The sequence below is a fragment of the Amblyomma mixtum genome, chromosome 2, assembly GCF_055824585.1.
Source record: "Amblyomma mixtum isolate Tamu chromosome 2, ASM5582458v1, whole genome shotgun sequence".
NCBI lineage: Eukaryota > Metazoa > Arthropoda > Arachnida > Ixodida > Ixodidae > Amblyomma > Amblyomma mixtum.
The window spans coordinates 317,784,459-317,812,396 of NC_143013.1; the positions used below are offsets into that span (position 1 = coordinate 317,784,459).

The 27,938-nt window shown below is 47.9% G+C and overlaps 1 protein-coding gene across 1 annotated transcript; it reads right to left on the reverse strand.

Annotated features, from left to right (window-relative positions):
• Positions 1–462: 462 nt before the first annotated feature.
• On the reverse strand, positions 463–27,866 carry LOC149365110 (uncharacterized). Its single transcript, XM_089568787.1, has 9 exons — positions 27,779–27,866; positions 13,792–14,127; positions 12,507–12,738; positions 10,984–11,155; positions 8,824–8,963; positions 7,509–7,647; positions 4,362–4,517; positions 1,288–1,419; positions 463–866 (listed from the first exon to the last, which is right to left on the reverse strand). Exons 1-9 carry the CDS (start codon positions 27,864–27,866, stop codon positions 672–674), a joined length of 1,590 nt encoding a protein of 529 aa, XP_089424913.1. The 3' UTR covers positions 463–671.
• Positions 27,867–27,938: the final 72 nt, after the last annotated feature.

Consider the following 27,938-nt stretch of genomic DNA (forward strand, 5'->3'; position numbering starts at 1 on the left):
GGAAGGCGTGAGGTTGAAATCAAGCCGGAGCCACACGCAGTCATTCAAACCCCTTGTAAGGGCATGTGAGCGACCGGACTTACAGGTGATGTGGTGCAATTAGTGTACCGCTGTAACCTATAGGGACACCTCATAGAGACTAATAGAGGGCCAGATGAATATGCTGCACCGCGATGATTCGAACATCGATGAAGTAAAAACAACACGCGCAGTACTGAAACCGGCGAGTATATATACGAATAATGTAAAACACGCTAAGAAACCAAGCGTGCTTGTTCCTTACTAACAGGAAGCGAATAAAGCATCGGATAACAAGAACTGGATAGTAAAGCTCTAATCAAGCGCCGATAACTGTAGCAGAAAGAGTGCATGGCTATAGTGTTGTACAACAGTACGCTCAATTGCAAGGCGTCGTACATTGTTCACTAAACACATGCACGCAGAAAGTATATTTAAATTTCGAAGTGATGCGCATTTCTCGGAATGGCTTCAGAGTTCAGTTCAACACGCATAAGTTCGCCGCAAGGAAGGTCGTCGCCGGGCGTAAGCGGCTCTGTGTCACTCTTCACGTGGCAGAAATTGAACCTTCTTTTAACCACGAAAAACAAGCAGAGCGCGAACGCAGGGCTTCATGTCGGCAGCGCAGCCAGTGTAGCAGCAAGGCGATCTGATCAGGGACAACTGAGGTGAGCGATGAGGTATTCATAGGTCAGGTTGTGGGCGTACGGTGTGGTTTCCCGAAGCCTCTCAGTGCCCCTGAGGCCGATGTCACTGCTCGAGCATTTCTGGTCCCAGTCTTCGCATTCAACGTCGAAGAGGGCGATGCTGATCTCCAGTTCCTTGTAGCGGCGCTTAACCAGGCACAACTGGAGAGGCAGCGGAAGCATTGCAGTACAGCCGTTAAGCGACTTCGCCTGGATCTTACTGCGCTACAAGTTCTGATGTGGACACGCCGAACGATAGAGAATAAAAACGTCAGTTAAAGTATCTGCGCCTCTGACGCGTGGTACATAGCTCAAATGAGGCTAGATTGCACTTCAAAACTTTCCGCGCATTACAATTCAGCTGCTTCTTTTGTTACAGAAGTGGCAGTTTGATTTGACCAACGCTTAAGCTGCACCTATGCATTGTACCATGCAATGAACACCATAACTCTGCCCCGCAAAGTGAGGGTCAAAGTATAACGCAAATCCCAGTTAACATGCATGCCTTTCCATCAAGCGTTTTTACTCAAGCATGCCAGATAGTCGCTATCAGGACCAATGTGATGAAAATCGGGGGCCTTACCTTTCTACGGAAGTGGGATGCGAGGTGGTAGGCGACCAGGTCACCCCAGTGGTTGACGAGGTGTGGAGAATAGTATTGAAAAGGCTCTACGATGGGATGAGTGATGTCTTCGTATAAGCTAAATCCACATGCCTGAAACAAAGGATAAAAAAAAATGGAAAAGGAAAATAAGTGACGCTCTTATCAAAATTAGCCAGACCCGCCAGAATCAACGAAGATGGAAGCATGAAATGGAAAGCACAGCATTGTTTAAATGAACACGGCTGGTCAAAAACTTGCAACGCAATGTCCTGCTGCGTCGTAGTTCATGGAGCTGTTAGTGCATTGACGCTTACTGCCGTCTCAGAAAATATACGTATACGAAGTGCCAATCGTTCAGTTTTCTTCAGACGTGAGGCGTGCAAATCGAGCATTAACTTAGTCGTAATAAGGAAGAATCGTGATAGTGAATTTTGTGTCCAAAATTTTTCTGTTCAGAAAAGTGACTGCATTTCTAATGTGAAAAGCATTACCCTGATGTAGGCGCAACGCCATTTTTATGTTCCGTGAACCGGCCATTGTGGCTTCGCCGTTCGGCCGCTGAAGCGAAAGACGCGGAAACGAACAGTGGCCGCATATTGACGGAGGCGAAGTGTAAAATAATTTGGCCTCCTTAACCACATTATTCAAGAAAATTCGATACCATTTGGAAGCTGGCCCACCCCCGAATGTTCCAAAAGCTTGCCCAAATTTTGGAAGTAGGCCAAACCAAGAAAATGGATTAGGCCTTTCAGGCGCTTTGTACATCATCGTTTATACAGCAAACTCCCAGCTTTTTCTGAGAGACTGGTGCGCTTAGCAGTGATTTCGTTGTTTCAGTCGAATTGAACACCCTTAAATAAGTTGGTTTTTTGTGCCAGGTAGCGAACGCACTAAATAATATTCCACTCAACAGTGAGCTAGGTAGCACTTTGTCCGCCATTTTTGTAAAGAGAGATTTTGTCGCAAGTGAAAAAAATTGATTGTTTTTGCTCAATTTCGGGTGTAATGTGTATATTTGAAACGCAAAGGGATTGTACGATCCCTAGGGTGCTTACCTGACACACGAGAATATTTTGGATGTTACTATTTCTAATAAATCTGACACTTTGTACGAAATTTTGCACATCGTTGTAAAAGCTTACCCGATAGTTTTTCATGCTCAGAAACTAACAAAATCTATTTCTTGAGGCCTGAATACACTACTTAGGTAAAAAAACAAACTGATTTTAATAAAACAAAAAATGACGAATGAAAGGTTTAAGGTGGATTAGTGGGTGGAATAAGATGTGTTAGAGGGAATTAGCGGGCAGGATAAACTAGATTAGTGGGTGGAATGAGGTGACTCAGTAGCAATTAGTGGGTGAATTAAGGCGGAAGAGTGGGTCTGATTAGTATAACCCCATATGATAATACAGTGGATACTACTCAGAACATGATTATCCTCAGATTTTAAAATTTTCTGGTATTTATGTCATTACGACCCTCTAGATCAATCAGACAAATTCGTGCCGGAGAAACCCGGTGGTTTTCGCAAGGCGACAACCTAAAAAGGCTGTCGTATTAAAATTGAGGGACGATTACGGTACCCCTAATGCAAAATTCAAGCACAGCTTGATTTTGCGACAAACTTAGGCAGAAAACTTGGACGACGCTTAAGCTACCCTTAGCAGTACAGTGTGAAGCATTGCTGCTTTGTCGCACAAGGCCTTTAAACTATCGCACAGAACGGACGCAGCGGCGCGACACGACCTTTGCCCGGTTGCGACGCCATCTCGTGTGTTTGCTGCTCCCTACGAAAATGCGTTGGCGCCTTTTGCGTTTCGACGGAGGCGAAATGCAACGATCCCCGTGTGGTCGAAATCATCCCGGTGCCCTCTAATGCGGCATCTCTTTAACTCCCACCTTTCTCCCTTCCCTTACGGTGCGATTCGCGTGTCCAGCTAGATGTAAGACAATTACAGTGCGCCATTTCCATTCCTCAAAAACCAATTTTCAGTTTTTCTGCAAACCATAGCATAAGCTCTCAGCTGCTACTCCAGAAGCGGAAAATAGGCTTGCGTCCCATCAAAGCACTCAATAATATTTTCTGCCAAGACGCGACAGACAAACTGCCAAGAGGAGGACACATACCCACACGTTCAGTATGCGCTTTCGCGCTTTCGGTGTCTTTACTGTAGCTTATGGTTAGTTAAAGACTGTACATATGCACCGCGAAAAGGAGTCTAAGACTAACGAATGCACTGATGGAAATCTAGCTCTTTCTATACTATACGCTCAATGCGCAACTTGTCAGCACCGCCAGGTCCTCACTTTTTAAAACAGCGCAAAGGACATCTGGTGTAGGTTTATTCGTTGGTTTATTGGGTTTTAACGTCCCAAAGTGACTCGGGCTATGAGAGACGCCGTTTTGAAGGGCTCCGGAAATTTCGACCACCTGGGGTTCTTTAACGTGCATTGACATCGCACAGTACACGGGTCTCTAGAATTTCGCCTCCATCGAAATTCGACCGCCGCTGCCGGGATCGAACCCGCGTCTTTCGGGACAGCAGCCGAGCGCCATAACCACTGAGCCACCGCGGCGGCTTAGCGCGAAAGACGGCGATGACACAAAAAATGGCTGACGGTTTATTATCGCTAAGCACGATATATTGTGCGACAGCACGGTTTCCTCTTCATATGTCTCTGTCGGTGCCCTAGATGCCGTCGCCAGCTTCGACCCAATCGGTTACAATTTGCTTATCTCGATCTTTCCCGGTTGCGCGGGAAAGGCGAGACAAGCGTCGTTGTAACGTGAACTTGTGACGTCATCGTCCTCGCAACGAATCAGAGGCTTTCGTGACTAACGAAATCGCAATCGCATGATGTGAAGCGCCACGGTCGGCAGGTGACAACTGAATTGAATTTAATTGCCACCTGCTACAGAAGGCAGGTTGTGATGACGTCACAATGTTATGTGACCTTATGATGCCATCGCTATCTCTATCAATAGTTACTTTTGTGCCTAACGGACGCGAAATCACATGATGTAAAGCCTAATGCTCTCAGGGGCTTACCTCAGCCGACGTGAGCGTCTCGACGCCTCGGCAGGGGTGATCGATCTTCTTGGCGTCGCTTGCGTTGTAGACGCGCGTACACAAAGAGAACGAGACGGATAGAGAAGGCAGCATATTCCACTCGGTGCTTCTGTTCACCCAGTCCATCACCTGGTACTGCGCCCGGTGACAGCAGACACGCAAGCACACAGTGCGACATAAGATCAGATGGCTGACGACAATAGGTCGGCAGCTGGCTATGATGATATCAAGCCCCTTAATTAAAGAAGTCGCACACGAAATCGCGGGTACCCTAACACATATGTATGCAACAAAATGTTGGAGTCCGGTATTTGTCCTAAGGCGTTAAAAACTGCCCTTGTAGTAGTCATACACCGATGTGGCCAGTCCGATGACCTAAATAAATACGGACCAATATTGGTGCTACCACTTTTTTCTTGAAAATAACAGAACTCGTACTGTATACACGGTACATCAGCTTTTTTTCAGCCAGACACATAACTGCTGAACGACAATATTGATCTCAAAAAGAGAGAGGCACTGAGGAAACCCTTTTACAATTTAAAGGTATAATTCTGCAAAATACTGAACGCCTTTTTACACTCTGTATATTCATCTACTTCAGGAAAGCTTTTGATTGCATAAAACGCAGGGTACTGTTAGAAAAACTAGCATTATTCGGTATCAGGAGTCCAGCAAATAATCTCAATCGTAGTTATCTTGAATCTTGCTCTCAGTATACGTCTTTAAATGGGTTTCAATCTAGCAAAAATGTTATAAAGTACGGTGTCCCACAGGCATCTGTTCTAGACCCGTTGCTATTTCTCGTTGATATAAATGACGTCGTAAACAATCCCAAGACAGGTAGGATTATATTATACGTGGACGATACAAACGTCTCCTCTTCTGATACGAACTTACAAAGACTGGAGGCTGCTGTTAACGCCTGGTTGCATGAACTAAATCAATGGGTCTCATTGAACCAGCTAGAACTTAATGCCAAGACAACAAAGTTCATGCTTTTCCACAAAAACGGTAAGGCAACAGATTACAACATAAATTTCTTTTACGGAGTTTTTACGTTGCAAATTGTAGAAAATCACCGTATTCTTGGCGTTACCTTTCAGTCTAGCTTGAGCTGGTCGCGTCATATACAGAATGTACGTGTAAAAATAGCTAAATCCGTTGGTCTGTTGCATAGAGTGCTACTTTTCTCACCTTTATGGATAAAAAATAAGTTTACTTCTCAATGGTTCACTCTCATATGAGCTATTTTGTATAAGTATGGGGAACCACTAACTGCACTGGCATAGGCAGGCTTTATAAGTTGAAAAGAAGGGCATTTCGAGCACTGCTGAGCACTTCCGCATTAGTGGTTGACTGAGACGGCATTCAGGCATAAACATAATATTCCAGAAGAGGGCAAACACACAGCAACCATTTGGCTGTTAGTCAGCGCTGGTGTTTGTCCTTCTCTTGTCTCGTCTTCCGTTGCACAGTTTTATACAGTTCTTCAATAATGTTCCAATTTTCAGCATTGTCTACAGGCTTAAAATAGCTATGTACATACTCCTGAAAGTTAAAACCGAATACAATGAATTTATGAACCAATATTACAGCAGAAACATAGGTCATTACTTACGTAGCACTACCATTATTACTGACGCTGCGTGGACTAATTGCGGCAAACAAAAGAATGACCATCACAACACGCTCCTATGCAACGAATATCCAAGCATAATTGAAGCAGCAAATAGTGCCTCTACAACTTGAAAGTTCAAATATAAAATGCGGGCTTTCTAATGCTCAACCACTCCCGCGTCAGGAGTGAACAAGTTGGCTGTTTTTCGTATCAGCAGCTACGAACGAACGGGTCTCTATCGCGGATGAACATTCCACGCGATGCGCCATAGCCCGAGCATTGCCCTACTTTCTCCGCAAAACTCCGACAAAAACTCGTTCTGCCACAAGCATGATTTCGCAATAATATTGTCTGCTTAAGTGTGGCAGATCAGAACTGCAAGGGGGAAAAATGAGGGCGCACTTGAGCACCTGCTCCTGTAGACATAGTGCGGCGCTTCGTGTGCCGAGTCACTGATGGAATCGTCCGGCCGTGGGACGAGCAAAATGGCCACATTAGAGATCGGTCAAACTGAACAGTACACTTAGAGACGAGCTTTTGATACATACATGAACATCTTTAGCAGTGGCATGTGCTACTGATGTTCACGCTTAGATAACAGCACTGTGCGTCAATAGTTATGCGGGCTGCTGTTTGGAAGCTAGCCATGGCAATTAACTAACCTTGCCATTGGGAATTTTGCTTCTCGCTACTTCAGTGTAGCTCGCTTCCGAATGGTTGCGGTAGAATTTCGGTAGAATCTCATTCCATGCCATATGCCGCCTCTGAGCCGACTAAAGTGTCAATGGGCCTCATAAAATTAGCCGTGCGATAACTTCCATGCTTATCATAGTCTTGGCTCCGTCCTGCTGTAATGCGCATCCTAACGCTTCATTCAATCTTTGTGCGACATTGCCTGCAGTGCTACGAGAGAGCTTTAGCATAGCCTATTCGCCACCGCTTACCTGGACCATCGGCGCTGTCTGCACATGCGCATTGTAAGGATGCTCTTCGGCCTCTGCGCTTGCTAGAAGCGAGAGTTTTCAAATGCGGGGCGAGTTCACTGTGCCTTGTCGTTCGCTATAACCGAGTGATGCGCACACAGATATCTTTTTCACCTGAGACGGATTGCAATTGCCCTTATACGACGACGTGGAGGGCTTGGTTAGCCTCGGACCAGCAGTGGACTAGCTGGCTATGGTGACCCTTCAGTCCAGGACATCCTCGATGCTTAATATTGCGTTGCAATAAAGTTTTCTCTTCCTTTCTTTTGCTCTAATAAATTTTTGACGGCAGCACCGCCCTCATTCGTATTTAGAGGTCGTTCGTTACACCTGCGGCCGTTATAAGTGGGCTCTGCTGAAAATCTATGTTATGTTTCGGTGGACCGTACCGCGCTTGAACAATCATCACTGACATTGTTTACGAGGTTACTCCGGTCATCCTGCAATCACCGCTAGCTCGACCCTGGAACAGTTCTGATCAAGTTGTCAATCTGCAGTGTCGCAAAGGAACAAAACACTCACCGCGCCCAAGATGTTGGTGTTGTTCGCCCCCGTCAGGTCGACCGGCGACGCTCCTGAAATCCAGCATGCGGGATAGCCTGCTGTGATCTCGTTTTCCGTGAAATGGGTCCACGGCACGAAGCCGTCTACCGGGAAGTCCCTGCGCCGCCAGCAGAGAACGGACAAAAACGGGCGCAGACGATAACTCCGCCTCGCGTGCACCGAGAACTTCACAGTTGTTAACATCCCGGAGAGCACAGGCTCTACCAAGATTGCACTTTATAGCACAGAGGTGGGTATTGCTTGGCACACATTCCACCTTCGTCAACAGATAGCGATATGCAGCCGGCCCTTAAGGGCTACTCTTTCTTGCAGGTGAAATAATTTCAGGGTTTACATCAGCCGCACTTGACGTTTATAGATCGATCATTGCGTCGAATTCCCCTGTGTGCCATAAAAGATATGACAAGAAAAAGTGGAAGAGATAAGCGCGAGCTTCTTGTGAAAGCCACTAAGTAATAGAGGAGCGCAAAATAAAAAAAAAATTATTATCTACAGGTTATAAATTTCCTTGTATGCATGGGCACACAGCTTTCTATTCCCCTCAGTAAGAACACAATCAGCATCAGACATCAGCCATACTTTAGACGTGGGTGGATTTAAAGGCAGAGGGGGGGGGGGCTTTGGCATTCATCTTGATGTGTTCAAGCGGGTCGCATTCTGTGAGAAGTCAAAGACACCGCGGAGCGACATGAATTATTTTTTTTTATCTATTAGTTCTGCGTGGTGCAGATGGAGTTCCTCTGTTAAACCCTCTTCCACTCATCTCCATTTTTCAACGAAATAGTGCAAAACTCAGAATATTCAGGTGCGCAGTAGAAGTAAATCCTGAGTTAGCAGGCACGCGGGCATTACCTGTGATGAAGGTCTCAGTGCTTTCAGGTCCTTTCCTTCTTGAAGAACGCCACCATTAAGCTCATGATTAGTTAATACAGCGTACTTCTTTTAGCATTACCATATGCGAATTTTATACTCGTATTACGGGTGAATGGCTATAGTAGCGGTGAATGATTTCACGATTTTTGCCAGCGCAAGGAAGTACACGAGAAAGGGTATCACGAAAAAGAAAGTTCACGTCGCAGAAAAAGCTATCGAATAGAACAGAAAAACTGAATTTCGAAAAGGCACCTCAAATGTTGCTAACCAGCAGTATATAGCAGTAGTATAGCGAGAGTGTGTCCTTACACTTCCGACGACACGGTGACCGAAAAAAAAATAAAATGAAAGCATTTTATCCGGGTCGCCACATGGTTAAAACTATTCGACCGTTGCTCACCGTAACTCCGAGCTCACTTCTCGAAGAAACGCGGCTTGGTTGGCCGGCCATATTCGGATTCCTAGGATCACGAAGCCGAAATCGGGTGCAGTAGGGCCAGGGTAGTCTCTTTTTAGCTCCTCCTGCCTGGTACGCAGCTTCTGTGGCCACCGACAGATGCATAGGTGTAAGAAAGTCATGGCTAATGGTAGAACAGATGAACTAAATGGTACAGGCTGTAGAAAATAAAGGACTTGCGTAACAAGAACCACAAACTATGATATAGAAGAAAAGAATGATTTATGCAATTATGCATTGGAACGCTTTATGCGGGACACTAAAGATCCCAAGACCATGCAATGCGGTTTTGGTAGCGTGCGTTACGCATATGGTGCGAGTAATCTCGCTGTTCGTCCTTTAAAACTTCGTCTTTGTCATCATGTCTAGCATTCCTTTCACACTAGGAAGCGAAACCTCTTCAGTAATCATTAAAGAGTCTCCCTCTCTGCACTCTGTGAGGGATGCTGTACGGCAGGCTCCGGAAAGACTTAGTTGTTTAGTATCTTTAAGTCAGCGTGCGCCGCGTAAACCTGAGGTGTCTGAGGCGGAAGCGAAGCGAATGCTGCAACAGACATGCACCGCCTTACACTTGTGAATCGTCTTTGAAATCGCAGATCTCCAGGAAGTTTGTGGGAGAGCTCTGTGGGCAACATTTGCGATATTCTAATGGTTAAATACGACCACGAGCTGAATGCGTGCATTGGCATGCATTACATTCCTAGAACAGAGAGGACACTGCTGAAGGACACTCGAGTCACCCTAATTTCAGTATGTAAAGCAGTACAATCTGTGAAGTGAAACAAAAGTAGTCGAGTTGCCAGCCAAGGCAGGTACCAAATAAAAAACAAAATGTAGTTAAAAAGTCAAAGGCACACTCGATGCCGCCCCTCTGCGGTGGCTCAGTGGTTACGGCGCTCGGCTGCTGACCCGAAAGACGCGGGTCCGATCCCGGCCGCGGCGGCCGAATTTCGATGGAGGCGAAATTCTAGAGGCGCGTAAACTGTGCGATGTCAGTGCACGTAAAAGAACCCCAGGTAGTGGAAATTTCCGAAGCCCTTCACTACGGCGTCCCTCATACCCTGTGTCGCTTCAGGACGTTAAACAACAATAAACCAATAAACCAAACACTCGAAGCCAATTGTGTTAACATGTACACACTTGCCATCACTTCCACAGTGTCTGACAGATTGCAGCACTGTACAGTATTCTTTGTGCCGAACTCTATGGTGATAAATGCAGGAAAGATCAGCGGAAGAGCCGCCGCGGTGGCTCAGTGGTTATGGTGCTCGGCTGCTGACCCAAAAGACGCGGGTTCGATCCCGGCCGCGGCGGCTGGAATTTCTTAGGAGGAGAAATTCTAGGGACCCGTGTACTGTGCGATGTCAGTGCACGTTAAAGAACCCCAGGTGGTCGAAATTTCCGGAGCCCTTCACTACGGCGTCTCTCATAGCCTGAGTCGCTTTGGGACGTTAAACCCCATAAACCAAACCAAACCAAACCAGATCAGCGGAAGAAGCACATTGGTTGAAAAGCTGCTGTACTTGCAGCTAAGCGGGACGTGAAATGCCCTATGCATACAAGGCTACGACAGCAGTTCGACAGGAAGTATCAAAGAACCACGATAGATGGGGATGTGAGTGAAATCTGTATTTTTCTTAGCGTAAAGCACCAAGCTATGCAAGCAAAGACCATGTCCGAAAAGCAATCTGCAACCAAATTCAATCCAAATCCAAACCAAATCAATCTGTAACCAAATCCACCTGCAAACCCTTGCCCCAATGTGTCAGCTAAGAGAACATCCTAAGTCTGAGTTGAAGCAGAAATTAGTCTGGTTATCGCTTTTGGTGTCGATGCATGTAGACGTCATGTTCGGTTAACGTTTTATTTTCTTCAGCGTTTCGTCATGTACACACGAACAAAAGCTGCCATGAGAGGACCAAGGGCGTCCGCAGAACTTTTTCCAGGGGGGGCACCCGATGTCCGGGGATGGGGGCGGCGGTAGGTAAGAACCAAAAAGGAACTAGTGCATAAATAATATCCGTAATTCCAGGAGGGAGGGGCAACCGCCCCCCCCCCCCCCCTCCCCTTTCGGACGCACATGGAGAGATGGAGAGGACTCACCTTAAGCAAATTAAACACCGTCTTGACTTCGTTCAGGATGTCTAGGTTAGACCACGGCTTGATCTCCAGGTCGAGGACTGCGTAGTGGTAGATCCTCTTAGTAGTCCAGTACTCGACCATTTTGGCCTTGCCCGCCGCCTCATCCATATCTCTCGCCGCGACGGAATTGTTTCTGTAAGGACAGCGAATTGAGAAAATAAGTTTAATGTGTATATAACGGATTCTGTCAAAAACGGCCTCACCGCGTTTGCTTAGTGGTTACGGCGCTCGACTGCTGGCCCGAAAGACGTGGGTTCGATCCCGGCCGCGTCGGCTGAATTTCGATGGAGGCGAAATTCTAGAGGCCCGTGTACTGTGCGATGTCAGTGCACGTTAAAAAATCACAGGAAGTCGAAATTTCCGGAGCCCTTCACTACGGCGTTCCTCATAGCCTGAGTCGCTTTGGAACGTTAAACTCCAATAAATCAACCTGTCAGAAGCCTTATCAAATGCTGGTTCCCTGTCTGATTCATTGCGCAGGAAACATTTCTAAACCATCGCGGTGCTCCCGCCATTAGGGAAGAAGTTGGTGCAGAGCTGGAGGCTGCTAGAGCAAATCTCTTGCCCGCACTTGGTCGCTACATGCCTCTGCAATCGCAGCAGGAGCACATGGCAGAAGCATCCAGGGAGAGCGCGAGGCATTATTCTGGCTCTACACAAGTCTTCAGCGCGGCAACTAATTTTTGCCTGGACATGCCACGCCGCCGAAGTGAAGCGGCTTTCGCTGCGCTGAGAAGCTGACTTGGATTTTTACAAAGGATTCACTGAGCAGCTTTCCCAGCAGTCTATGAAGAGGTGGCTAAATTCCAGGCTGAGTCAAAACTATTCTCCTTTGCCATACCGTAGAAAGATGGCTACGCTTGGTGCGCCTGTCGCCATTGTATTGAATGATTGACGTGGTCACTGGAGACCTGTATTATAGAGAATAATTAGGAAATACCATAATATCTTTGTAAACATGCTGTTAAGGCATATTATCTTGCTTTTGAAGCAAAATGTAACTTCATTGCGTATTGTCCGCACCAGTAATTAGGAAGGCAAGCTTGTAGCAGCGTGCGAATAGCGGTTTTACAACGAAGTCACTGCTACTCAAGTTAATGAAATTCAGCGCATCACCTAGGTGGCGGCACAAGACTTGTGCTTCGCTCAAGCGTCACGCTGGCGCTTTATGAGACTTTCGCTACCATTTGATCTTCCTTGGTATGTACTCATGCATTCCTGCCGTACAGCAGTATAGGCGTAGCACTAACTGGCCCCGAAATGTTTTTGGAATAAGTGGTCGAAACTTCGTAGTATTTATCGAAAACTGTTTGAGAACTTCAGAATGGGTTCGATTAGTTTGTAATAGTTTTCAGTGAGCAGGAATGAAAAATAAGTGCCGCAATTACTTGGCACAGGAGAACGATCATGGCGTGCATTGATTCGCTATGTCCTCTCAGTGCGAGCGCATGCATGCTTCAAGGTGCGCAAAAGCGGGCACCTACCGGTGCGGCACGTTGATCACGTACGATGTGTTGACCGAAATCGCTGCCTTCGCTATCATCTTCTGCGCTATCGGGTGGCTGTCGTCGAGAAAGTTGTCACGCCCTCGCGTGTACAGTGGAATGAAGCCGAAGTCGCAGAATGGCTCGAGGTTGATCCGGTCGTAGTTGTTGTTAAAGGTGCCAAACGTGCACCAGACCAGATTCCTTCCCATGGGCCGCGGTCCGTGTGTGGCTGTGGACGAAAATAGCAAGCGAGAGAACAGTGCTTGACGAGCACAGGTGTGAATGAGTTAGCTCAAAAGTGCTCCCACTCCAGTAAGGCCATATACCTAGCCCATTCAGTGTCGACGAGCTGGTGCATTACCGCTTTACCACGGAGAGTGCAGGGTGCCTCTATACAGCGTTCCATCGGGGCACCCTAGAAAGCTGGCAGCTGTGAAACCGGCGAGTATATACGAGCATGCACAGAGTGCTCACACCACTGCCAGCTTTGTTTCCTAGGCTCTCCGCTCCTGCGCCCGAAACTGCTGCTGCTGTTGGCGCCCTTCAATCCATTCCAGAGAATGAAAGAGAGCGTGAGTCTGGTTCGCATTTCTGTTTTAGTGCGAAAGCACTACGTCAGTAGCAAAGCTGAACAACCAGAGGTATGTGTGAAGCCTCAACTTCTGACCTTTGACGGACGGCCTGCGCGGAGGCCTTGCGCAGCTGCTGCGTCAACGCGTGGAGACAATTTCCAAGAACCAATCGCACGGGACATATGGCAAGTGTCATCACTTACCTACGCTACACGTGTGTGAAATGCTGCTTCAAGAAAGCCTAGATTTATTTATTTCTTTACTGAGTTCTTGTAGTTCCTTGTGTCCACTGCGCCTTTGTGGCATTACGTTGGTTGCGAATGTGGGGTACACATACGAAACATACTTCACAAACAGCAGCTTATGCTGTGAGGTGCGTACGAATAGCCGGCGTCAAAAGTTTGCGGAGCACACGTTTCTACAAAAAACGCTATTTCCATGTAATGTGGGCAGATAGCCTAAACATGACAGAGGTTCTCCAAACTTCCCACCGTAAAGCGCAAGCGGTAGGTTTCTATTTCAGGGTACATCTCATGGCTTCCACAAAATGTACATTTTTCGCAATTCGTGTGCCCCGCGAACTTAAGACACAGGGTCTGCTTGTACACAAATTCGAATAGAATAAATAACAGCGACAGCTAAAATTACAACTGGAAAGACAATTAACGCATAGTGGCAACTTTAGAGACAACACACTACTTTAGAATTGCAAGTTTCAACATACATGTTGTGGTGCTGCTTGTTGAGCTTGTAGTAGTGGTAGTTGTGGTGGTGGTAGTTGTGGTGGTGGTAGTTGTGGTGGTAGTCGTGGTGGTAGTTGTGGTGGTAGTTGTGGTGGTGGTAGTTGTGGTGGTAGTTGTAGTAGTTGTTGTAGTGGTTGTGGTAGTAGTTGTGGTAGTTGTAGTGGTTGTTGTAGCAGTAACTGTGGTGGTAGTTGTGATGGTTGTGGTAGTAGTTGTGGTGGTAGTTGTGGTGGCATTTGTGGTAGCTGGAATTATGGTGGTGGTGGTGGCGGTAGATATAGCGGTGGATGAAGGTTCGGTAGACTTTGTTGTCGGCGGTGAATGTGGCACATCAGGTGGACCTGCAGATGGAACAAATAAAAGGCGCGAATCAAGAAACGAAGCATTTATTTTTGGCACAGCAGTTCACAGGCGAAATGAGCATGCAATAGGAAACCTAGAAAAGCAAGGACAGCATAATATACTGCTAATGTAGCACCGCAGAGACACACGTACTATGAAGTAGATTTTAGTATGTACGACCTTGAGAAAAGTGCCTCATTGCACCCGAAAGCGCCACTCTTTTTCCATCGTTGTCACCAAGGCTACTTACAATTCGCTGCTTTGCATTAGGGCTCTACAATTTTGGCAAACCATTCGATGTCGCTTTTTCTGCACCTCCCGTTTTCTTAATTCCTTTGGCCACAGAAGAAAAAAAAAACGCCGATACAAATTAAACTCAACTGTCGGGTGATTTTGAAGGACATGGACTCTTCTTCCGTATACACGAAAGGCCTAACATGCATGTCTGTTGGAATTTAAGCAACATACGAGGTGTAATAACCTCACGCTGCGATGATGCAGCTTCTGGGATTTAGTGTGTTAACGTCAGCCTTAATTTATTTACGCTGTGCCTGCATATTCTCCACAACTGTCCTGAATTACGAATGCATTTGCGAATCACATAAGCCTACATGGTGTTAGCGCGTCAATTAAACAGAAAGTTCTACATTAAAGAGCAGATGATTTCTCAAGTGCACGTCCTTCTGTAATGGGCGCCAGCCGCAAGCATAGTGATTTGAACAAACGGATGTATGCTGTCACTCGTGACATGAGTGCGAGGTACCACCTCTTCTCTGGCCGGAAGGCTGCAACCTCTAAAGCGAATGAACGCCACACCGCAAGAGCAGAAGACACAAATAGCGCTAGTCCCTCTTCCTGCCTTTCCCTTTCGCACAACTAAACTGCTAAGAATATTGCAGTTCGACGCTTATTTATCAACTGGTTTCCCGTTGTTGTGATCCTTGAAGCCGCCACGTGCTTGAGCACCTAGGTGAGCTCCGTTGTCAGGTAAGCGTCGCATATACCGTGAATATAAGCATTTCATACTGGTCCTGCACAAGTGCCACTTAGTAACTGCAGTATCAATGTCCGATCAAACCGCGTTGCTGGACCGCTCCATCCGTTGAATGTCCCCTAACGTAATAGCCGCCGCTCTTGGTAGCCTGCATAATCCATGTGTTGGGATAATCCCCAGCTCGTCAAGAACAGAAGCCCAAAAAAGCCTATTTAATCCGGCTGTTTGGACCTAGGACGTTTTCGAAAGCTTTCTTTCTCCGTACCCGCTGCGGGGGTCAATGGCTTTGGCGTTCAGATTCTGACCCGAAGGCCGCGTGTTCGAATTTAAAGAACCGCATGTTAAAGAACCCCAGATGATCTAAAATAATCAGGAGCTCTCCATACGGCGTCCCTCATAGCCCATTGCCTTTTGGAGGGTGTGGTAACTTATAGTAAACGGTGACACATATCCAACCAAAACCTGCCCCCTGTATACACGCAGGGACTTTGCTTTGCAGCCCACAGACGAAGAAAATGCGCCATCTACCACCCCCGCGCAGCCCGGCAAAGTGACTACAGCCTTAACCCCTAAGTGTCAACGTCTGTTCCCCTCACATACCATTCACATCGCCGCATTCATTCCTTCCGCCCCTTTCCGCGCCACCAACTAAACACGAAGACGCTAGGCATAACCTCCAATCACCTCTAAAGAACGACCGAGCCGGCTGCGAATAGTTAGGCTTCAAATTAAGGAAGTTATGGTTAAAGATGTGTCAGTTTACCATAAAAAAAAATATCATTACCCTTGTATCACTTTGGTGTGCAAGATTTCACAGTTATAGAATTATATAATTTCTCTCTGTGTTGGCTAGAGGTTCGACATAATTTGAAAATGCTGCGTACGGCCGTTACTCTAGGTTATCCAATATTCTAACGTCCGCCGAACCAAAATTCCGGACTACTAGAAGGAGAAGGGCCTCCATGGTTTTTTAATGCAGAATTGCAGTCTGGGGCTCGACTTTAAAGTTTTAGATTTAGAGTTAGAGCCCGTAAAAATGGAATATCTACATCTCAGCCAGAGCTGTCGATCGTGGATTGCACAGACGATGGGCAGCCCGAGGCAGTACTTGGACGGTCTTCGCGAATCTCGCCGCCAGCGCAAGCGACGACTACGCCAAGATCCCGGAGTTGCATGATCCGTGAAGCGGAGACAAAGCGTTGACGGGATCCTGGCGCGGAAGCTCTCCGTACCGAGAAGGTGAGACAACGGCGCCAGGCTCCTCCGCGTCCACTCAGAGCGAAGTTCGTGCAGCAGAAAGCGCTGAGGCGCTGCGACGCCCGGCTGCGAATACTTGGGACGAATAAGCAGCGGGCGTTGCCGCGTGTCCCTCGACGCGAAAACGAATGTGATCAAGTGGCAAATACCAATGAGCGAGGCGGTCCGTAAGAGCAGCGATGCTGACCTTTCTGTTAATATCTCGAAAGTGTTCATTTCGACACAACTCTCCTAATTCTAGCACGCGTGCATAGGTACTTATAAGGATTTGCGTGCTGTAATGAACGAAGTCGCGTACCTTCGGATGCCCGCTCAGCCGCGGACATCAGCGGCGCGGTCTTCTTCGACACCATTCGCTTCAGGGAGGAAACAGAGGCATTTCGATTCAAGATTAGCTCCTGTTCTCTCAAAAAGCGTGGCATTTCATGCTTGATTAAGGGTTTGTATCCACGGCAATGACATATCCGTGCCCTAATCACTGCTTAGCTCATAGCCATAGCGGCCATGTTGGCGGCGGCGGGCGATTTTTTGTTAGTGCTTTGTTAGTGCATTCGTGAATTCTCTAACGAATTTGTGAATTATTACTGAATTCGTTATTTATCCGCATTTCTTTATTCTTTATTTGCGCTGTCGGACGAAAGCCGCCAACCTGCCGCTGTAAGGTCGCGCCATGTATCCCGGCCATAAGGTCAACGCAAGGGCGGTCCGCTCCATCCTGCGCTTAAGAAGAACGTCGCCAGGGCACGCGGGGGCGCTGCAGGGATGCAACCTCCGTCGAACTGATGACCGTGTCCAGTCCAACCTCTTCCCGTAACAGCAGTTTAGGCCTCACGATCGGTGAAAAGTGTCCGGTGCGCGAAATTATTCACATATTGACTCCTTTCTGCGGACGTGCCGCGATAATGGTTACAATGGAATAAATGGAGATTACCTGCGCGGTCTTTTCTGGCCTCTTACTGGCTTCGTAAGCCTTGCCGTTGAGAGGATAGCTCACAGGACGAAACAAAACGCCGCATCTTGTAACTTTGATGGGGACTTTTTGTGGTAAAGAAATAGATTCCTGGGCTCTACCTCTCAGTTCTCAAGTACTTCAAAACGCGTTCCGATGTCAGCCCGAGCCGTCGCACCGGTGAACATTACTGACTCTAATAGCACAATGGATTGGTTTGGTTCATGGGATTCAACGTCCAAAGCTACTCAGGCTGTGAAGGATGCCGTAGAGAGGGACTGCGAAAATTTCGACCACCTGGGGTTCTTTAAGTGCACTGACATCGCACCGTACACCAGGCTCTAGCATTTCGCCGCCATCGTAATGCGACCGCCGCGGCCGGGATAGAACTCGCGTCTTTCGGGTCAGTAGCTGAGCCCCATAATCACTGAGCCACCGCGGCGCCATAATGGATTATCAGTCGAGGGCTATGACATGTGGCTAGTAAGATTTCAAGAAGCATATTGCCGAATTTTATTATCATTTCGAGAGGTTTTAGGCGATTTTGATGGCGATTTTGATTTTTTACCATACGCGAACGTGAATCACACCCAACTCGCCAAGTTTTCAGTTCTGTACTAATTTTTATCAGTGCTTCACCCTCTCCATTTGCTTTTACCTTCTCTGTCAGGCTGCCACAAAATATGCAGGCTCTTCTTAAAACCCGCGATGTCGTCGACGCAACTAGTGAAGCCGAAGCGTCATCCCTCAACAGAACTCTACGACCTATATTGTGGACATCGGCTTTAACGCAGGGGCCGTATGTTGGGGTGATTCTTTTTACGATCAGTCATTTTGCCCTTTTGTCACGGCTAGTTGAGACTTGTGACGTCATGGCTAACATTGAACACGGTCATCCGCCGCATCCGCTATCGAAGGCATAATCGTGTGAGGATTCGTTGCCAACTACGGCCATTGCTTTTGTTCCTACCTCCGGCAGTGAGGCTCTCACAAAGAGAGCGCATTTACTAGGTGAATTCAGTCGGGCTTACTGGCCACGAGGATGAACACAACGTAGCACAGCGCGGCCAGGAGGAGGAAGAGAAAGCAGAAGAGGAGGGTCAAAACGCTTCTGCTTTTCCTGCGAGAACAGAACCATCGACGTCAGTTTCGCCGCAATCGAATGTGCAAACAAATGAATGTACGAATAAGCAAACGGCTGTTGAACTAATGACCTAATTTCCGTAAAATATACTAATATACTATATCTTTTTGTGCGATTCCGCAAAGGGTGCCACATGTTTATAGTCTATTCTGTATTATTCACTGTAGCCTGTGTACGAGTTTTCCTGGCACAGTTTGTTTTGAAAATACGGCCAATACGAAGATTTCACTCACCAACTAGAGAGTGACATTACCTTGCGAACAATCTGTTAATGCCAACGTGTTGATATTGAGAACCATGTGCCCGTAGCCCAAGAGAGGAGATCACGAGAACACACAGACTGGTTCCTGCTTTCGGGTTTCATTTATTTCACTGTGCATCCCTCGTTATGTTTCCCCAGCCAGCCCAAGATTCTGTATACACTGATACTACTCTCCCATATCCATGTTCTTTGTCTGTGGTATCCTATTTCGTAGCAGTTCTCGACGCAAACAAATGTAAAATATGCAGCGATTTCCTTCGCTATTTCTTTGAAGTAAATCTGACCTACAGTGCAGCCTCACTCAGTATGGCTTCGTCAGCCAGATGTCTTCACCTTTAGTTGTGTTAGCGGGCTAAGAATTAAGGCACAACGTCGCCACAAGCTTGCCCTCTAGTCAACGTTACTGAAAGATTTTATGCTGTGACAGCCCGACACAACAGGTGTGCGTCTAGCAAGAACAGGCTATGCTGGCATATTATGACTCGTATTCGCTCTGGCAACGGCAGCCGCAGCCATTCGACATTCACATAACTGATGATTGCTCCACCTCCTCATTTGTTTTGGCACCAAACCTTGGGGAAAAGAAGGAAGCATTCCGACAACACGTACCAGCTTGCGTCTGTGGCTGAAGGGGATGGCGGAACGTAGGATGTTCTTGGGCTGCAATATAAGGATGACGCAACGAAGCCATTTCCTTTAATGAGATCCCTCATCTGTTGGGGGGCCGAGTTAAAGTTAAAAATGCAGTCCAGCCTCGTGACATTGTCAAACACTAACAAGAACCCAGGCTGAAAAGTTTATGGAAGGCAAGATTAGCGAAAAAAACAAAATTCTGTCGCCGTCTCTCCATGCATGTCGGAGTAGATATATGCGGACTAAATGTCCTTTTGCGACTTACGCGGTGCACAATTAGATCTGAAGCAATACGCCTTGAATTCAAGAAATAAGTTTTTCCGACAGAATCACCGTCCATAGCTTTTAATACTCAGTGTACGATCTCGTCACCTGCCTCCGTGAGCTGAGGGTTCGTTTTGTGCATAGACAGAATGTGAAAATGTCGTGATCAGGACGACATTTTTTATGCGCTATACACCATCTCAGAGACTCACAATTTGACAGCACGACAGAAGAGGGGAATTATTTTTCGCCACTGCCGATCCTAGAAGGGTTTATGGGGGTTTAACGTCCTAAAGCGACTCAGGCTATGAGAGACGTTGTATTGATTGGTTGGTTTATTGGGTTTTAACGTCCCCAAGACAAAAATACAAAATAAAACGCTACAGGGACGATGTCTAAGTGCGCTGACTACCACCGCCGTAATATGATCCATTGCGGACGCACCGTAGGCTTCCCTCAATACGATCTTTAGGAGATATGTTAGGAGATAAGGAATCTTCAGCGGCCGCTCACATGTTAGGAAATGTTTGAATTATAATAACGTTCTTCTCTGATGAAGAGGATGGCTTAGAGGATTAGAATTTATTTTTGTGACACTGAAATTATTGGTCCAGATCTACTCGTAACCAAGGGAATATACACGCATGGGAACCCTAATTCTCTCAATAAAGGTTTAAGAAGGGAACTACTGTTAACCGTGATTTATTCCGAAATACTTACAGTGCGGCTGAAGAAAAGAAAGAAAGCAAAATAACTAATATTTATTGCTGTCATGAAGCTGAAAAAAAGATCCAATTTTATTTCGTGCCAGTTATTCGGCGCTTCTTGCCACATGGGCACAAACGAAAGCGAATTGCTTCTTATTTACGTAGGCAACTGGTTATCTGTCGCGTATAAAAATTGATCTAGCCCTGGCTCTTCAGGAAGCTCAAGTGATCTGAACACAAACCGACTGGAATACGTCATGTTATATTAAGAGGATTCCCTTTTCCCATCACCTGCCTGAGGCGCCGAACATCGTCTCCAACGCTCTCCATTGGCCAGTCACGATGACTTCCCTCCCCCACTTCCCTCGAAGCGGTATCGGAAGAGGGGCTTTAGTGTACGAGGAACCACTGGACCAGAATGAAACGCGAATACTGGGCCGCGTAGTTCTTGGTTTTGCCAGCGCCGTCTAGCTTCTGATGTGCGGTCTGGGTTTGTAACTTCGTCCAAAACTACCCTATGCGTCCCCATCTTTGAAACAGAAAGGCGCAAATGGGACGAGTACAAAAAAAAAAGGAACGCGAAGCAACAGGACAGGCGCCAACTATCAACTGAGGTTTACTGCACCACACCCCACGTTTATACGCAACGCCCAGCCATATCACAGACGCCAAACACAAGGAGAGAATTAAAGAACGAAATTAACATCCACAATCAGCACACAGATTACAGGCGAGCGAGGTGACTGGCAGGAAAACACCTCAGAAGAATAGACACGTCACCTAAGAAACCAAAAAGCACCTAACGTGAAAGCTACCTCACAAAGCAGAAGCGCACGCGTCGAAACACGGAACACATTTTTGTGTTAAATTTCTGTACTTCGTAAGTAAACAAAAGCAGACAACCGACAATAGAAAACTAAAACTAAAATGGCCTACAAGAACGTGGAATAAACGGTGCACATGAAACAGTACCGGTGGTATAACAAAACAAGCGACAATGGAAAACAAAATGTCCAACAGGAACTCGGGAAAAAAGGAGCAAATGAACTTTTAAAAAACTTCTAGAGACACCCTCGGTGTCAAAGTGAAAGAATATGCTGCTATGGATTAAAATTCGAGAAGATGGCAAAGGCACGCGAGAATCGCGATTGTAAAACCTAAAGGAACCCTTCGAGGAAAGCCACCTCTGCGTCACTGATCGAGATGGTCTAGTACTGTTTCATGTGCACCGTTTTTCCCACGTTCTTGTTGGCCATTTTAGTTTTAGTTTTCCATTGTCACTTGTTTTGTTTACGCACGAAAATCAGAACTTTAACGCAAAGGTGTGTGCCGTGTTTTTTGACGCTTGCGCTTCTGCTTTGTGAGGTAGCTTTCACGTTAGGTGCTTTTTGGTTTCTTAGGTGACGTGTCTATTGTTCTGAGGTATCTTCCTGCAAGTCACCTCGCTCGCCTCTAATCTGGATACTGATTGTGGGTGTTAATTTTATTCTTTAGTTCCTTTCTGGTGGTTGGCTTCTGCGATACGGCTGGGTGCTGCGTATAAATGCAGGGAGTGGTGCAATAAACCTCAGTTAATAGTTGGCGCCTGTTCTGTTGCTTCACGTTCCTTCTTCTTCTCGTCCCATTTGCGCCTTTCTGTTTCAAACATGGCTACGAATCAACCAGCCGAAACCAAAGTACTTCTATGCGTCCCGCCACTCAGCAGTTCCGCGATCCGCGTCTAGCGCCGATGTAGCGATAGCCGCTCGTCTTCATTCCAACGCTCGCCGTGGCCACGGCCCACCTAGAGGTACGACGCTGCTGTTGTCGCCCTTTCCCGGCCGCGTCATTTCTATCGCACATACACTGACTAAAAATCAACCAGAGTCACGGCCCACCTAGAGGTACGACGCTGCTGTTGTCGCCCTTTCCCGGCCGCGTCATTTCTATCGCACATACACTAACTAAAAATCAACCAGAGTCACGGCCCACCTAGAGGTACGACGCTGCTGTTGTCGCCCTTTCCCGGCCGCGTCATTTCTACCGCACATACACTGACTAAAAATCAACCAGAGTCACCCACATCGTTCCGAAGCAACCGTCGCTTGCTCATTCATGCCGAGTTTATTCGGCCGTCGAAGTTTCGCGGCCGACCCCCGACGGAGCAGACGGGCAGTCGAGGAAGAACGAAACCAGGAGACGGTCGGCTTTGTTCGGGCGCAGACTGCGTGTTTTTTGCGCCTTTCTTGGTCTTCGACGCGGATCTCATATGGTTTCCGACGATGGCAAGGTGAGGTACGTTTTTTTGCCCAACTACTCTGCATTTCAAGCAGTTTCCGCTGACAACGCCGGCCGGTGCCTTGAATTACGCAGTTCGCGGAGAGGCGCGCACGCTTTGTGCCCTGCCGGCTGTTATGGCGTGGTTCGTGACACTCCCGCTCTGTCTGACAGTGGCAAGGTGAGATACGTTTAGCTTTTGCCAAACTACGCGTTATTACACGCAGTTTCGCTGAGCTTGCCGGCCGCCGCAATATGGTGCAGTTGCCAACGGCACGCCGGTAGTTGCGCTGTTAGCGAAGGGCGCGCCCATGCCTCGTGCGTTTTGCCTAGCGGTTAGTTTCGCATGGTTGTGCGTTGATTTTTACGGGAACGTGAAATTTTTTATGCGTCTAACAGTACGCAACTTCTTTCGAGTGGTATTTGTTGACGGTCGAGTAAAATATGAGGTAAGCTTGAAAAAAATAGGCAAACGTGTCGAAACATTCCTAATTTTAATAGCCTGTCCGTGCTAGTGCTCTTTGGTAGGTTTAGCGCTGCTTTGGTAGCCATGCGGATTAGAGCATTGATCTTATCTTTATCCGCAGAGGAGAGGTTCAGGTAAGGAGTGGCGTAAAGAATGCGACTAAGCACAAAGGAATGCAGCACCTTGAGATTGTCTGCTTCGTCTAGACCGGCTCGTGAATGTGAAACCCTTCTAAGAAGATGGATGACGGAGTAAGTGGACTGTGTTAGTGCTTTAAGGGTAATGCTGTTTTTCCCCCGTGTCCTGTAAATATAGGCCAAGAATGCGGAGGGTAGGTGTTTACGGTATGGGAGTGTCATGCAAATAAATCGTGATGGGGGAGGTAGGGACGCGCCGCGGGCGGATTACGAGGAGTGGTGATTTTGTGGGGGAGCATGCAAGCCCAATGTTTGCCGCGTGAGTAACACAGTACCTTCGTCTGGCTGGCACGGAAACTGGACGATATATACTGGATTCTCTGGGAATTCGCATACCCGCACACACTACCGACTTCATCTCTCTCCCTCGTGCCATACACACCGCGCTTATCCTCAAACCCCTTCCTAAGAATGTCCACCCTGAATACCACAAATCCCGCCGAGTCGCGCGAGCCAAAGCTCTCCATAAAGAATATGGCACTTCAGAGGACGTGCGCTGGGTGGACGCCGCGTGTGCTCCAGACAGTTCAGTAGCTGTGGCTTACCATCCAGCAGCCCCCCCCCCCCCCCCTTACCCATTTCATAGACCCCCCTTGTACCCCGGAAGAAGCAGAGGAAGCAGCTATAGCAATAGCCATTGCCGAAACCAATGCGGCTTATATAGTTAGCGATTCAAAAACAGCCATTCTTAACTTCGCCCGCGGACGCGTCCATCCCTCCGCGTGGCAGATATTGAGAATGTGCACCCTAAATTCCGATAGGCGTATTGAGCTTGTGTGGGTGCCGGCTCACTCTGGCAATCCTGGAAATGATAGGCCGCCGATAACATAGCCCGAGGACTTATTTGCCGGGCAAATGGCGACCCCAGCCGGGATTTCTCGAGGGAGCGGGCACACACGTTCTCAGAACTGACTCAACAAGCACGCCTTGCCCGTCGACTCTATCCCCCTCCCCACCCGCGCCTATCACACTCCCAACAAATCCTCTGGAGGCGACTCCAGACCCGAACTCTTCCTACCCCTCAGCTTCTATCCTACTTCCGCCATGTTTCCCCAGAGTGCACTCTCTGCGGAGAATCGCACGCCACCCTAGACCACATCCTCTTCGGCTGCCATGCCGATCCTCCCCCGCAGGGACAGCCCGCCATCGGTACACGGGAGGAATGGGAGGCCCTCCTTGCGTCGCAGGACCCGGACGCGCAACTTCGCTGTGTGAACCGGGGTGCCAGTGCCATGGCCCTACGTGGCCTGGACACATGCGCGTAATGTGAGGGCTGTGCGGCGGCCCTTAGACCTTGCACGGTCCAAACTAGCTTGCGTAATAAAGTTTTCCATCCATCCATCCATGTCGAAACATGCGTTCTCGCGTTATTAATTAGTACGGGTGCGTAATTCTCAAGAATTCCGGGAAAAGAAGTAAGGCATGAAAAGCCCAAAAACTAGAAACTTGTGCGTTGAAGACCCCGTTGGCTGTTCCAGTGAAAACGCGCATGCACCCGCGCCTAGTGATAACATGGGAGTGCGCTTTTCTAAACGACCAGGGGAAAAAAAGTGAACAGGTATGTAAACAAGTAGCTGGTGCGCCGAAAATTGTCTTCTACGCTGCTGAAGACCCGCAACTTGTGCCCGCGCATTTGTTCTCAGTGCTCTAACGGACTGTGACCGACTGGTTGGCAGCCACTGTTGTAGCCGTCAGGGTGCCAAACATTTGTCGCACAAAACGCACAGTTGGCCTTGGAATGGGACTTACAGCTTTTTTTTTTTTTGGGGTGGGGGGGGGGGGGTGGGGGGGGCAGAGAATAACGTCGGGGAACGGAGGAGTGCATATAAATCATTGGGTGATATTTTGTAGTATTGTATGTGGTGCATAAATATTCCGCATGCGGTGTTCGTAAAAACATGTATTCCTTGTTCGTAGCGTTTCGCCTGTTCGCATAGTTTTTGTGTAAGGTTGATCAGAACGACACCTGCTCGTAATTTAAAATTTTCAGCTTACGGTGCCCGGCGGTAGTGCCACTGTTGTTAGCCGTGTTTCAGTAACAATGGACGCACAAAAGCGCGGAACGAGCTAAGTGATGCGCCGAATGGCGACGGCTACTGAATCGTTTTCTATGCAGCAAAATAAACGTTCATTTCACAAAGCACCTGGTGTCTATTCTTGATTGGCTCTGTTGGACGAAGGCCGTGGCGCAGGTGCGTTGGTGGCCGGTCAAGAGCGCCCGGAATGTAATTTTTCATCTTCCTGGACGGAAAGTAGGTAGATAACAGGAGACCATACTGAACAGAAATAATGCGCCATGAGGGCGCGGCATTGATTGTAAAAGATTTTATTCGCCGGAAAGAGCTTGGTAAGAGGTAAGTGGTCGAGAGTACATAGCCCTCGACGACTTTGTCAATCCACTCCACCGCCAAAATTTGCGTTCTGGGGTATGAGCTAGCCAGCACGGTCTCCCACCGCTCGAGAGAAGGACCGGTACCTAGATCACCCGGAGGTGGCTGTATTTCACAATCCCATAGGATGCGATCGTAGTTGGCTCGTTGACCAGTATTTACAGTTTGGGTTGTACAGATCCGTATAAATGCGCGCGAGGAGTTATGGGGTGCGTATCGATCTCGTCTGTAGACGACGCCACGTAACTTCTTGTTCTTTAGTCAGGCTTTTGTCCGGAGCGGGGAAGTTCTCCTCCCTAGTTTAAAATGATTGGTGAGATCACATGGGATCATGAAGTCCTTCGTGAAATTCATGGAGCCAGGCTCGTCCACTGACCGGTCGATGGAACCTCAGGCTTTATTGTGGGCTGCCTCGTTCCCCGGATTCCCCGAATGGGCTGGTAGCCATATCAGTTCAGGCCGCAGCCCATGCTAGCATTCAAACTGCGCGCGCCTGAAACCGAAACCGGAAGTCTCTCACCCAGCCGATTGGTGCGCTACAGTCAATTAGGCCGCTGGATCCCATGGAAGTGTCTGCTCTTTATGAATCCCTTTCTCTACGGTTTCACCAAGTTTGAAAGGCGTGAAAGCAAATGACCTTGAGGGTGTAAAGATCACCCTTCAGATTACCTTTCTATTTGCTATAGCTGGCGCGACGCTACTACGAACTTACCCGAGCTTCCTCCTATTAGCTGCAGCTTGCGCGAGGCCCCTCCGTACTAACCTTAGCTTAGCCGATTTGCTCCGAAGCTTCACGCACGATTTTTGGTTAAAACCGTGCTAAGTAGTGCTTTCGTACTAAAAGAGCAGCGTCATACCGCCAGCCAGGCCCGCAGACGCGGAGAGCGTCGAAATGAAAGCAAGGAGGCTAGGGACACGCCTGCGCTATACGAGCATCGCGAAAATGTGTGAAGTCAAGTGAAGAGGCCCATAGGGTGGCTGGGGAAGAAGCTACGAACCCAGTGCACACGTCGGCAACATATCGCGGCCTCTGCTATACGGCGGAGCTGTACTCAAAGGCACGTGGTCACGTGTTCGAGTTTCATTCAGGTCCGATTGTAGACCAGTGCTGTTTAAACAACAAAGAAGCTGGAGCAACACCGAGGTAGGCGCAACGACGCGGGCCACATCTTGCAGTCAAAGTGGCGCACCGCTCCATTTGCGTTGCTGCCCTGTCGGCATGCCTGCCTGCGCTGCCGAGGGAGGCCAGCAAATCTGGGAGGTCACAATAAACTCAGTTTTGCCTGCTGGCTATTCTTCACTGTGTCGTTTTCCGCCGCCACAGGTGTGGTCGGAGTTAGCGTAGCAGTTTTGGCGCTGACCGCTGCAGAAACTCGACCATAGAAATAACGAAAAACGGTTGTCGGCATACCTGTGCTCGATGGCCGAGATTTTCGGGTTGGCGATTTTATTGCTGCGAAGTGGGGATAAAAAGGAAGACCAAATATTTACACTGTCTTCCTGAAACAGAAAAGCACGTTTAACAAAAGTTTCTGATCGGCTGTACCCGTTATCTCTTGTCGCAAAGAAAAATGGCTGTGGACGAAACATATTTGGGGCAACTAGAAGGCTTCATTCGTAGGACTTTTTTTTTCATTTGTAGGTAAATTCTTTTGCCTAATTGCTAGGGTAAGCAGTGTCTCTGATACTGTAGCTGACGAACAGATTTATTCACCTAGCTCGCAGCAATCGGCGGTTGCAAATAGTAAAGGATAATTCATCAATCTGAAAGAAAAAAAAAGAACACTGCAGAATACGACATGAGTGTTTCGGAACGCTGTTTTCGCATTGCCTGTGACGCACCACGGTCCGCCCTTTGCAACACAGTGCCGAGGACGCAATTCGTCAGGACGCTCTTGTCTTCTAGTGTCTAGAGCTCTTAATTTCCTTTCTGCCAACCCAGTGTAGTCACTAATTCTCTAAACGCTTTATCTTTTGCATGTGATGGCGAATCCTGCCTTACTATCCTTCTGCCGTCTTCTTTTCCTGCCGCGTGATAGTACAGCTGCCCAACATTCCCTTGTGGAGCTGCCTCAAGATGGTTCCCAACTCACGTTCGGTTGATAGCAGAGTCGTGCCACTCATGGCGCTGGTTAGACTTGTGCTTCCGGTGTTGCTACTCGGCGGGGTTGTGTCGGTCATCGTGGCGTGTCCGGAGTCGATTGGCGCCTTGGCGGCTGGGTAACAAGTGAATGGGAGAAACACTTCGCTCCA